At 45.5% G+C, this 12213-nt stretch overlaps 1 protein-coding gene across 3 annotated transcripts in view; it reads right to left on the reverse strand.

Annotated features, from left to right (window-relative positions):
• LOC146829566 (uncharacterized) overlaps positions 1 to 12213 on the reverse strand; it is a 312339-nt gene that overhangs the window by 67817 nt on the left and 232309 nt on the right. For all 3 annotated transcript variants that reach the window (XM_085608270.1, XM_085608269.1, XM_085608268.1), the window contains exons 9-10: positions 9084 to 9189; positions 1325 to 1562 (exon numbers count right to left, since the gene is read on the reverse strand). In XM_085608270.1, coding sequence (XP_085464396.1) covers positions 1325 to 1562; positions 9084 to 9189 — 344 coding nt within the window. The remainder of the gene's footprint in view (positions 1 to 1324; positions 1563 to 9083; positions 9190 to 12213) is intronic.

Raw genomic sequence — 12213 nt, forward strand, 5'->3', positions numbered from 1 at the left:
TATCCTGGCTGGTCAGATTTGAGCACTGCTGAGATCAGGACAACGTTCTTTTTGTTCATTTATCCGCAGGGACCACAATTTTATATATTACCCGTGAGGGACACAGGCCGACTGAGACTCAGGTAGCTTGATCGCACCCGTTTTCCATTTGGGGACCTTAAATCCTTTTTATAAGACTTCGCAGTTTTGACACACTGTGGCTCGTTTTTCAGATTACCACTCTTGTGACCCAGAGCGCATTTTGGTCAACATTGACCTTCTGTAATTTTATTTTCCTGGTAAGATTGTGTCGACTGGTTCAACACTGATGCCTTGTTTCATTTAGGACGTCCTCTGGACTGCATGCCCGAATATCGGTCATCCGGATTTACGGCTGTCCCTTATTTACTTTGTCTTTATCGACTGATCGCCTTCAGGGCTTGTTCACCATTTTCACGTACTTCACCACCTTTGTAGCAAATATCACAGATTGAGTAACGAAAAGTTACACACAGGTTGTGATGCATGCTCAACTAATGACATTTGTGCCTCCTCTCTGTGATTCTCTGTTTTTTCGATATATCGTTTTTAATTACTACGAAGAATTACGCCGTTTCGACACCCAACTGCAACCTGTATGCACCCATATAATTGTCTTGTTTTCCCTTTCTATTTACTTATTGTAATTTAATATCGACTTATTATGATTAGTATATTAATATTTACATATCTTCACATTGGATTTTGGATAATCTGAATTTGCCTATGCTAATATCAATGTGGTATCATTGATTACATGTAACATTGACTTGATGGCTATACTCTACTACGTTCCTCACATAGATATCAAATAGATATTTTTATGTAATTTCTACTATACCCTTTTGTCTTCCTATCTCCAAACAGTAAACTCTTACCTTTTGTACACTTCATGATTTTCTTATCCATACTAACCTTAGTAGCCTTGATAAAGCCAAAGACCTGGCGTGGGAAGGGATGAAACACATTTTGGTTGATGTGTTTTTCTTTGGAATCTGGTTCAAAGTCAGAAGCAGCAGCTTTTATTTATTAATAAAGCAGTATGTTTGAAATACAACAACCTTGTTTGGACAAATGATTCTTCATTAGCAGTAGGATCTTTGTAGTATCCAAGTCTGAATGGACCTCTAACCCTCTTAGGGATACTTGTTCGCAAGTGGGAAATGGGTTTCTCCCAATTACTGAGGTTAGTCAGAAAAACAAGAATCTTAATCCAATCAAAGTTTTGTGACACCCAGTACATAACCCCAGAACCTTCGATACAACTCTCTCATACTGTTCAGTACTGGAAAAAGGTAAAACTTACCTGCCGGATGCATCGGCGGATGAATGTTAGTTACTGGAGGGGGAGGATGCATAAAATGCAGCGGGGGTAATCGGACAATTGGTGGCCTATGCGTTAGAGGACCAGTAGGCGTCACAAAAGGCAGATGGGGTGGAGGTCCCTGTGGAGGTGGCTGTTGGTGATGTGGAGGTAGCTGTGGTCGTGGTGGAGGTGCTGATTGCTGTGTTGGCTGTGAATTATTTGCTGGGTCACCAAGAACCTTAATGAAATAATGACAAACATAGAAGGTAAAGTTAACAATACTCGCGCAACAATAGCATTAACTTATTCTTTTATTTGTTCAAAAAAGTAGTTAGACAAACCCTTACCTATGTAAAATTCGCTTTTAAAAGAGCAACAACAAGATGTAAACACAAGCAATCACTAATAATATTGTTAAAAGAGTCATTCTAATCACATGATTGACTCTCAGGCTTCAAATACATAAGGTAATATGTAGCATGGCACAACTCTTTAAACAAGGACATTAAAATGTCAAAGAAGCATCATGTTACCATGTAAGCATCTATTCGTAGCATGTAGTGCTGCATATTCACATGCTGTACATACTTCTGACATCTAGTGTTGGACCCGGACTCTGCAAGTTATTTTTTCTCAAGAAAGTTTCATGATAAGCACTGTGTGCTGTCTCTCCTTCCCCTCAAGGCATTGCGCATGTTGAACGCTTTGTTCCTTAGAAAGTTTGTTTTCCCCTTGCCATGAATGGAGTGAGGATATAGTCTGCTCAGCAAGAGTTCGCTGTTAGACATACTGTGTCTGTAGGTTTTTTGTCACCATCTAATACCTGCCAGGGAGGCGGGAGGGTGCATGTGAATCTGCAGCACTACATGCTACAAATAGATACTTACAGGGTAAGTAACATGATCCATTTGTAGCATGTGTTGGCTGCAGATACACATGCTATACATAGAGTAACGCATAGTGTAAAGCAGTACCCCTCCACCCGGTGGCTTTCGGTATGAGATGGTGCGGTTGTTTGAAATAATGTTCAAAGGACTTTTTGTCCAAATAGAGCTTGTTGTCTTGACTGAACATCCAAACAATAATGCTTTGTGAAAGTGTGTGGGTTTATCCATGTTGCTGCTTTGTAAATGTCACTTAAAGGGACATTTCCTAAAAAGGTCATGGTTGCTCCTTTGTTTCTTGTTGAATGAGCTCTTGGCACAATTGTTAGTGTCCTTTTAACTTTTGCATAACATATTTGGATGCACTTAATAATTTATCTTGCTATACCTGTTTTGGATATAGTGTTTCCTTTAGTTGGATTTGAAAGAAAAACAAAGAGCTGTTTTGTTTTTCTGAAATGTCTAGTACGTTCCACACATTACATAAGTGCCCTTCTAACATCTAGTGTATATAAAGCATATTCTGCAATAGCTTGTGGTTTTGGAAAGAAAAATGGTAACTCCAAGGTTTGATTTAAATGGAAAGGAAAAATGACATTGGGTAAAAATGTAGGGTTAGTGCGTAAATGCCCTTTCGCTGAGAGAACTTGGAAGTAAGGTTCTTCGACTGCGAGTGCATGTATTTCGCTGTATTTCGATGTTATCGCTACGAGGAAAGCTACTTTCCACGTTAAGAATTGTAGTTGGCATTTATGTAGAGACTCAAATAATGTCCCCATAAGCCATGTTAAGACAATGTTTAGATTCCACGCTGGTATTACAGGTGTGTGTGGTGGAATTACTCTTTTTAATCCTTTCATGAAGGCTTTGATTACAGGAAAGCAGAAAAAGTGATTAGTGTTTCCTGTTTTGTAAATATACTGCAATATCCTCTAAATGTACCTGTATTAAGGAATATGCTGTGACTTTTGTAAATGTAACAACATATTAGTTGTTGTTCTATTGGGGAAGATGGGCTAATGTGCTGAGTTGAACAGTAATGCACAAAATGCTTCAATTTTGCTGCATAGCAAGACCTTGCGGTAGGTGGTCTTTCTTCTTTGAGAATAGTCATACATTTATCAGGTAGATTGAGGTATCAAAATTCGATGACCTCAGGAGCCAGATTGCAAGATTAAGCTGGTGAGGATTGGGATGTCTCACCCTGCCTGCCCTTGCTGTGTGTGAGAAGATTTGGATAATTGGGTAGCTTCTCAAGAGGGTGTAGAGAAAGCTTCAATAGTGCTGTGTACCATGGGTGACGAGTCCAGGTGGGTGCAATCAGAATTAAAGTAATTGAAGTCTGTCTTGAGTTTCCTGACCACAGAAGGTATGAGTGGGAGAGAAGGAAAAGTGTATGGAAATATCCCTGACCAGTTCATCCATAGAGCATTGCCCTTGGAATTGTGGGTGTGGATGTCTGGATGCGAAGCTTTGGTGTTTTGCGTTTTCTTTTGTTGAGAACAGGTCTATTGTATGGTTTCCCCACCGTTGGAAGTATGTTTGTAATAATGTTCTGTGCATTTCCCACTTGTGAACCTGCTGGTGTGTACTGCTGAGGAGGTTCGCAAAAAAGTTGTCCTTCCCTGGTATGTATTGTGCTAGGAGGAGGATTTTGTGACTGTTCGCCCATTTCCATATTTTTTGTGCAAATTGGGATCTTTGCATCTTTTGTGCCAATTGGGATCATTGTATGGAATGGTTCCCCCATTTCTAAATGTAATACATTGCAGACATATTGTCTGTCCGTAGAAGGATGGTTTTCCCTGCAATGTCTGTGATGAATGCGTTGAGAGCCATTGCAATGGCCAGTAGTTCTAACATGTTGATGTGCAGAACCTGCTGTTGTGCTGTCCAGTGTCCCTGAACCACCATGTCCTCCACATGAGCATCTGCAGGAAACTGGCTATGTATAAATAAGGTATAGTGTGCACAGAGTCTAGTGGATCCCCAGAGGCTTTACAGAGGTTAAAGTAGATAGCACCTTACAATTTTGTGGTAGTGTTTAGGCAGTTCGTCTTATGAAAGGGCTGTGTAAGTATTTGTTGTACACACTCAGGCAAGAAATGATTACACACACTCAAAGACTGAATCCAAGACCAATTGTTTTGTTTAAAAAAATTACTTTGCTATTTTTATTTTAGAACCAAGAGAAACTCAGTTGCAGGTAAGTACCAGTTTAAAATAGCAATACTTTTCAGGCACAATAAGAATGTATTTGGAAAAACAATAAGAATAGTTTGCAGCGATACTGAAAATACTTTGTGGTGTCAATCAACAGCAGCAGTAACTTAGCAATGTAAAAGAGTCTGTGGTTTTGAAACCCCAGAGCCATGGATTTTCTTCTGTTTGAAGAGTGTTTGTGATGTTTTTCAGCCCTCGGTTCCAAAGTGTATATCGGTTCTGTTGCCCTGGATTCCAACCATTTTTTCAGACCGATGTCGGTTTCTTGGAACTCTTCAGTGCCAATGTTTTTGTTGGTTCCGAGTGATGCCTTGGTGTCAAATGCTCGGTCAGTGCCAGTTGACTTTTACGGTGCCGGCAGCATGCCCGAACCGACCTCTTGTTGTGGCCTGGCTGCCCAATCGGGATCGACAATATTCTTGTGCCTTCTTGGCTCCGAGGCTTGGCCACAGGGTCGGCCTGAACCAGCAGGTTATGGCGCACCATGACGGGGTAGTAGCGGGGGTGAGAGTATTATTTTCTTTTTGTGGGGGGGCAACAGTACTCACGATATGTAGCGTCATCTTGGTCTTTGGTCCCGAGACGGTAGTTGGCAACAAGGGCTGTACCGGAGCATGTTCGTCACCTGACGATATATTGGACACGGTGTAGTGTGGGCTGGCTATTACCACCCAGCTTTCTGTCGGAGCAATGGCCTCGCTTTCCATGTCGCTGTCACAGCTGAATTCTATCTCAGCTGCGTGGTCCATAATATGTGCGAGGTGTCTATCTCGTCGTGTCCGAAGAGTTTTCTTATTCTTGAACAATGCGCAGGCAGTGCACTGTTCTTCCTTATGCTTCGGAGACAGGCACAAATTATGTAATTCGTGAGTGTCGGAGTGGGCGTTATTGGCTCCCCACAAGGGCACCGTTGGAATAGTTCTTTCTTTGTCTCCATCACCTGGAGACAGACATTCTTGACAGCCGACTGTTTGGATGCCGGGAAGTCTTTCCCGGGGTGTAGTCGATCTTCCAGTCCTCGTTGTTTTTCCATAGGCTATGTGGCATTGAATTCTGCAGAGCTTATATGCAGTCCGTCCGAGCCCGATGGCAGAAAAATCTTTCTAAGGAACAAAGCGTTCGATATGCGCAATGCCTCGAGGGGGAGGAGAGAATGCACAATGCTGATCATAAAACTTCCTTGAGGAAAAATGACTTGCAGAGTCATGGCCCAACACTTGATGGCAGGAGTATATATAGTATGTGTATCTGCAGCCAACACATGCTATGAATACATAGTCTTCCCCTTGCAACAGAGGCCAACAATGGCACACAAAAGCACTAAGGTGCTCTAAGAGCACAATTTCATGTACTTCAAGTGACAAGAATGTATCAGTCTCAACTCCCGTTGGCATGCAATGATAAACTATGCTTCAATGCACATTCATTGTGCGTTCTAGGTTTATGGCATGACGCAACTATCTTGCATGCGAGTAGATTCTCTGTAAGAATGCAATAATCCACACACAATGCAACTGGGTCCTGTTGGGTGAGGACACCAAAAATGCTCACACTACATTGCACGCTTTTACAAGATATTCCCACCACCCATGACTCCTAATTCTATCCAAACATTACAGAAGTCTCTTCTGCTTGATGCAACTCTGCCATGACCTACCAAACAGGGAACAGAAGCACACATGATACCAGAATGCTCAGGTATTCGTGACTCTAAAAAATAGCATATTCAAAAGCCAAACTGAGACACTCTACGTAGGATACCTTCTCATGCTACACGACCTGGAGGTAAACACACAAACGTTATTCCTAGATGACCACAGACAACCATTGCAACTACATATATGTGGGAGACTAGACAACCACATTTTGGAGAAGTGTCATAGAAAGGAGTGCAGCAGCCCAGGCTGCACAGTAGAAGGTCTGCACAGGCAGCTAAACGTTTTTATAGGATCGAAGGAATACTGGGAAATATACGGACACTCCCATCTATTGACGATAAATGAATCACAAGTTAAGCGCTCGCTTACTTTAACACTGGACCCCACAGTTACATCCGATGGGCCATCCACAACAGAGCTGGAATGCTGTTGCTAAAGTGATGCTCTTGCCTCCAGGAATAAAAACATACATAGATGTTTTTGAAGTATGGTTTACTATGGTATACACAAAAAGGATGCCAAGCATAAGAGGTTGTACCCAGAGCTATATATGGTGCACACATACCAATGTTACAACCTGCCCAAACTTACATCTTATACAACTTGCCAGGTAAACGTATCCTCTGCAATCATACAATTTAGCCAACACTAGACTTTTGTGGTGTTCTTCCAACACCTGGATGCCTGGTGTAAATTCTCTTCCTACTTCGTGCTTGCGACTCATTAAATAATGGTAATCCTGCTGCATCCTATCCACTGCCACTTGACTGCACTCATACCCATGGTTAGTCAATCAGAAGCCCCACCACACAGAGCTCTATAATTTGAATGTACCTCATCCACTTAACTAGATAAAAACATATTTCAAACTGAAGAGCCCTGAAGAAATGGCCATGTTCATTATATGGGAGCCATTCAAGAATTTCAAGTCAGAAACATGCTTCAAGTTAGAATGGAGGAAGAAGGAATGCTTAGGCTGAGCAGTCACTGATCTTCAGAATTTATTTATTTGTTTATTTATTTGAGAAGTTTTATATAGCGCTGGCTAGACCAGGAGGTATCGGAGCACTTTACATGAGGAACATTAAGTTACCAGTTACAAATTACATCTGTTACAAGAGCATAGCAAAACACAGGCAAAACAAAAAACAAAACAAAAAAAAAAGTTGTCTGCTGAGGGAAGGAAAAATAACGGGGAGACGAGGAAAAGCAATGTCCAATGTCCGGCTGGGTAGGTCACGGTCGAGGGGGTGACCCAGAGCCAAACTCCTCTTTAGCTGCCTAAACAGCTCCACCGGGCAAAAGCCATGTTGTTCAGTCTCCACGGTGAGAAAAGTGTTAAAGGTTTCAGCCCAAGGGGTATTGCCATAGATCGATTGGCAGCATCCCTCCCAGTGTTGCTGGGAAGCGCCGTATACACTTCACTCTGCGGCTTGCCCTCACCTCATTTAGGCCCTGTGCCGAGGCATCTGCCTCTGTCTTCGCGATCATGACCTTTGTTTAGGTGGGGAATTTCAGCAGGGCACTCCTGATTGCGTGAAATAGGAATTAAATGAGGGAGCTCCGGACTCAAACAGTCCGGCCCGCCCGGCAGCTGCACACCAGCGCCGACCCAACCTGGCTCGAAGTGGTAGTAGTAGATGTTGAAGATTTTGTTGGATACCTTATGTGGGATGGGGGCTGCAGCAGGAAATGGTCCAGTTAAGAGTACAGTTGTCCTTTCGAACTAGCTGGCCCCTTATGCTAAAAGAAAAAAAACAGTTAAAGGCTTGCTGTTTGGTTGCTAAGTACTCGGCAGTAAAGCTTCCAGAGATTAGGTCAGGACAGCCATCTCAAGGTCAGGCAGACAGAATGTGTAGACCCAGGGTTGTAGGACACTCCACTGTTGTCCCATGCCATTCTTTTGGAGTGGGAGAGGCTGTAGCAGGACTAAGTGGGAGTCCCATTGCTAGACTTTTTTGCTGTGGAGACCTTGTTATAAGCACCGAAACCACGCTCCGGGTGCTATTGCTGGGTCCACCTTCAAGCAACTCTGCCCCATTTTTCCTCCCAGGGCAAGACACCGCTTGTGTGGAATCCCAGGATCACCCCAGCTGGCCAGTATGGTGTGCCCCCGAGCTTTGCTCACCTCCCGGTCGCGCCGACTGCGTCGGTGAGATCACCTGTCGCGGCCCTAATCGCTGCGTGTCTTCATCCCTGACATCATCGGTGCACTCATCCTGAGCGATGGAGACCATCTCCGGCTCTCTGACAGCTGCTGTGGAGATAGGGGAAATGCCTCCTCTGTCGCCGCACTCAGTGCAGCTTTCACGGCTTAACGCCACCATTAGAATCCCGCCGGACATACGGCCGCGGCGCCAGAATGAAATAGTTATGAAATTATATCAATGTAGAAATGAATATACGAGGGCAGAGGAAGAACTTAGCAAGCTTAACTTCAAAGAGTGCAGAACAAGCCAATTGTCTCCATAGTGGGTAGTGTTGGAATTATGCATTTTTACAAATTACAGATTTAGATTATAATGATCATATTGAACTATCTAAATGAGGTAAATGTAAATTAAAATTGATACTTGTATAGCGCACTACTCACCCGCTAGGGTCTCAAGGCGCTTGTACGAATACCGCTGTGGAACCCATCCTGGCTTTCCCTGTGAGGCGTCCACTCCTGGGCACCCCCAAGGTGGAGGCCAGACATCCTTAGCATTGTGGGGGCCGTTGTGGAGATTAAGCAAGCTATTGCCCAGAGTTGCAGAGTGGGACTCCATGATTGGAATGGCACCGAGGCGAGAATTATCAGGTCCGTGGAATTTTTGAGCCCAAGACCCGCCGAGGCGGGGAATTGAACCCTGGTCCCGGGCTAGACCTCTGCATCAGGGTCTGCCGCTCTAATCATTGAGCCACACTTCTCCTCCTAACCTCAAACAGGTGGCACTGATGTGATTTTCACCATTCTCATAGACACTGTTACCTTACTTACACCAAATGGTATACCTGAATTGCATTTTCCCCCGACGGATGTTGGTCTCTGCGTCTTCCTTCTACCCGCCTGATGCTGCCAGACTGCCCTCCAATCACGTCAATGGTTCCAGCTAGCTTCCTGGTGCAAAGCACACAGACCGATTTGGGTACACAGATGGCAAATGTCAGAAGTAACACACAATTGAAGGCAGAAGGAAGCAAATTCCACTTTGTGATTGAAAATTACTCTAAATAATAACAATACTTACTGATCACATCAGTAAAACAATAGAAGGCTAGATTTAGAGAGTGAGCACAACAAAATAGCTTATGCATACTGCTTTCTTCACACTATATTGTGCTGTAAAAAGTCTCATATACCCATTCCATATTATGTTTAAAATTTGCATAAGCAAGATATCTACTGGTATGTCTCAATGCATTTTATAGCGATGAATGTACATTTTTCTCAGTTTGTAATTACTTCCATTAAAAGAAACTGCCACTTAGTGTCTTTAATTAGCCAAACAACTAAATAAGGGGTTGCATTTGAGAGCGGTGCAATTTCTTTAATAAATTAAAGTGCCCATGTAAAATAACATTGCCAACACCTTTCAACTGGTCACTTTCTTGTTCACAGCTGATATAGTCTGTGAGAGCTTAAATGATGAATAATTCCCTCGGTGGTGTGATTTTACAGGTCCTTCTGTATGTCTCTCATTTATTTATTTATTTATTTTTTTTGAAAACCTTTATTTCAAAATTCAGGACACAGCTATTCAGCCGACAGCCCGGAGGTTCGGCAGCATTGCAAGTTAAATACAGTGATGTGTCCCCAATGCAGTTCAAAGAGTAATGCAAAGGTCCAATTTTAAGTAAACACAGAAAAAACTAACAACAAACCCCAGCAAGGCAAGAACATTGAAAGCCCATGGCGGAGGCCCCCAGGGGAGGCCGGACCCCACTCGTCTAATAAGTACAAGACTGTGTACGGAGGAAGAAGGGGAACAGCAGAGGCCCAGAACAGTTACGAAAACCAAACTGTGCTGGAAAGTAGGTCAGGGGGAAAGCTGTTCCTCGGGAGGTTCCAGGTCCGGGGCATGACATATTCCCCCCCTGTATTGGTTCCACCGCCCCCAGATGGCGTGCCACTTCCGGGGGCGACCTCTAGAGCAGTAGACCGTCTTCTCCCTAAACATGCTCCAATCCATGTTCTCCTGCCACGCGGTCAGTGTAGGGGGTCCCGAGGAGCCCCATAGTCGCGCGATATCTCTTTTAGCTATCATGTTACCCAGAGTCACCCATTGGGTCTGCGCCTCATCGAGGTCAGTGGGCCCCCAGACGTTCAGGAGGCAACACCGCGCCTCCGGCTGTACCACAATGCCCGTCACCTCCCCCATAACTGCATGGACTCTCCTCCAGAACTCCACGATGACACCACATTCCCAAATGATGTGCAGGAAAGTACCCACCATACCACATCCCCTTCTGCACAGGCCGTCCCCCGAGAATCCCATACGGACCAGCCTTGGCCCCGTCACATACACCCGGTGCAGTATTTTAAGCTGCACCAGCCTCAGACGCGACGGGATCGCAACCTCCTTAGGCGAGGAAACCGCTGACTGCCAGTCCTCATTATCCAACTCAAGGCCATCCCTGGTCCACTGTTCTCTCAGCCCCAATAGCAAGTCTGCCCGGACGTTTATCAGCTTCTTATATATGAGTGAGATCGTGCTCTCGGGCATATGACCATCAAGGACTCGGTCCTCAAGGGGAGAGGACTCTGGCACCTTCTCACCCTCCACGAGGACTGATCGGAGGGCGTGACGCAGCTGGACGTACCTGAAATACTCTGAAGGCCCTAGCTCAAACTCAGTCTGCAACTCCTCGAAGGACTTCACCCTCCCCTTATGCAGCACATCTCCCACCTTGGATATACCTATCAGATCCCACTTATCAAAACCCTTCGTGTGCCAGAGTTTTCCCAATCTTTCCGATTCAAACAATGGGGTAGCGAGGGTTAGCCTATCCTTCCAGCCCAACGAGTCAGTCGCCATCTTCCATACGCGCACCGCCACACCTGTGGGCCCCGTGAGGGACGAGTCTAAGGACCGCGAATACAACGCCCTGTAGTAGTTGCCGCCGCGCAGCAGCCACCTATCCATGGCATACCCAGGGCTGAGGGCAGGGCCATAGAACCCATGGTTGATCGCGCTCAGCTGCGTGGCCCAGTAGTACCGTCGAATGTCTGGGAGCGCAATGCCCCCATCGTACCATGGGAGCGTCAACTTTGAAATAGCTATTCGCGGCCGCCCATCCCACAGCAACGTCCTTTGGAGGCCTTCGACCTCCCGAAAGTATTTGGCCAGTACCCAGTCCAAGGTGTTCTGGAGGGCGTAGAGGAAGCGGGGAAGAGACATCATTTTGAACAGGGCCGCACGCCCAACAAGGGAGAGCGGCAGCCTCCGCCAACCTTCCACATCTCGCCTCAAGCGTGCCAAGGGGGGGAGCAGATTCCTCTCATATCGCACAGCAGGATCCATGGATATAAAAATCCCCAAATACACAAAACCCTGCTGGGCAACCTGTATCGGACATGTTCTAGGGATCGGTGGGACTTCGCCACTAAGAACGTACAAGTACGATTTGCCCCAATTAATCACAAGTCCCGAGTTCCTACCGAACGAGGCGAGTACGTCACAGACCACTATAAGTGACTTCTTAGGTGAGGCAAGATACAGTAGGATATCGTCGGCATAAAGCGAAACACGGTCCTCGTGATCAGGCGACCACCGAAGGCCCCGTATATCCGGGTGCCAACGTATCCACGCAGCCAACGGTTCAAGGGCGAGGGCGAACAACAAAGGCGACAGGGGGCAGCCCTGCCGAGTACCCCTACCAAGCTGAAACGGAGGAGATGCCCGACCATTCACCACAACATTCGCTAGTGGCCCCTCGTACAGCAACCGAACCCAACTCACAAAACCGCGACCGAAACCAAACTTGGCCAGCACGGCCCATAAATATGCCCACTCCACCGTGTCAAAGGCCATCGTGGCATCAAGAGATGCCACAACAGCCGGTTCACGCAGCGTGCTCGCCCTGGCGATGACGCCATGAAGACGCCTAAGGTTCAATGCTGTGTTTCGGTGCGGGATAAAGC

Source organism: Triturus cristatus, chromosome 5_2, assembly GCF_964204655.1.
Source record: "Triturus cristatus chromosome 5_2, aTriCri1.1, whole genome shotgun sequence".
Classification (NCBI taxonomy): Eukaryota; Metazoa; Chordata; class Amphibia; order Caudata; family Salamandridae; genus Triturus; species Triturus cristatus.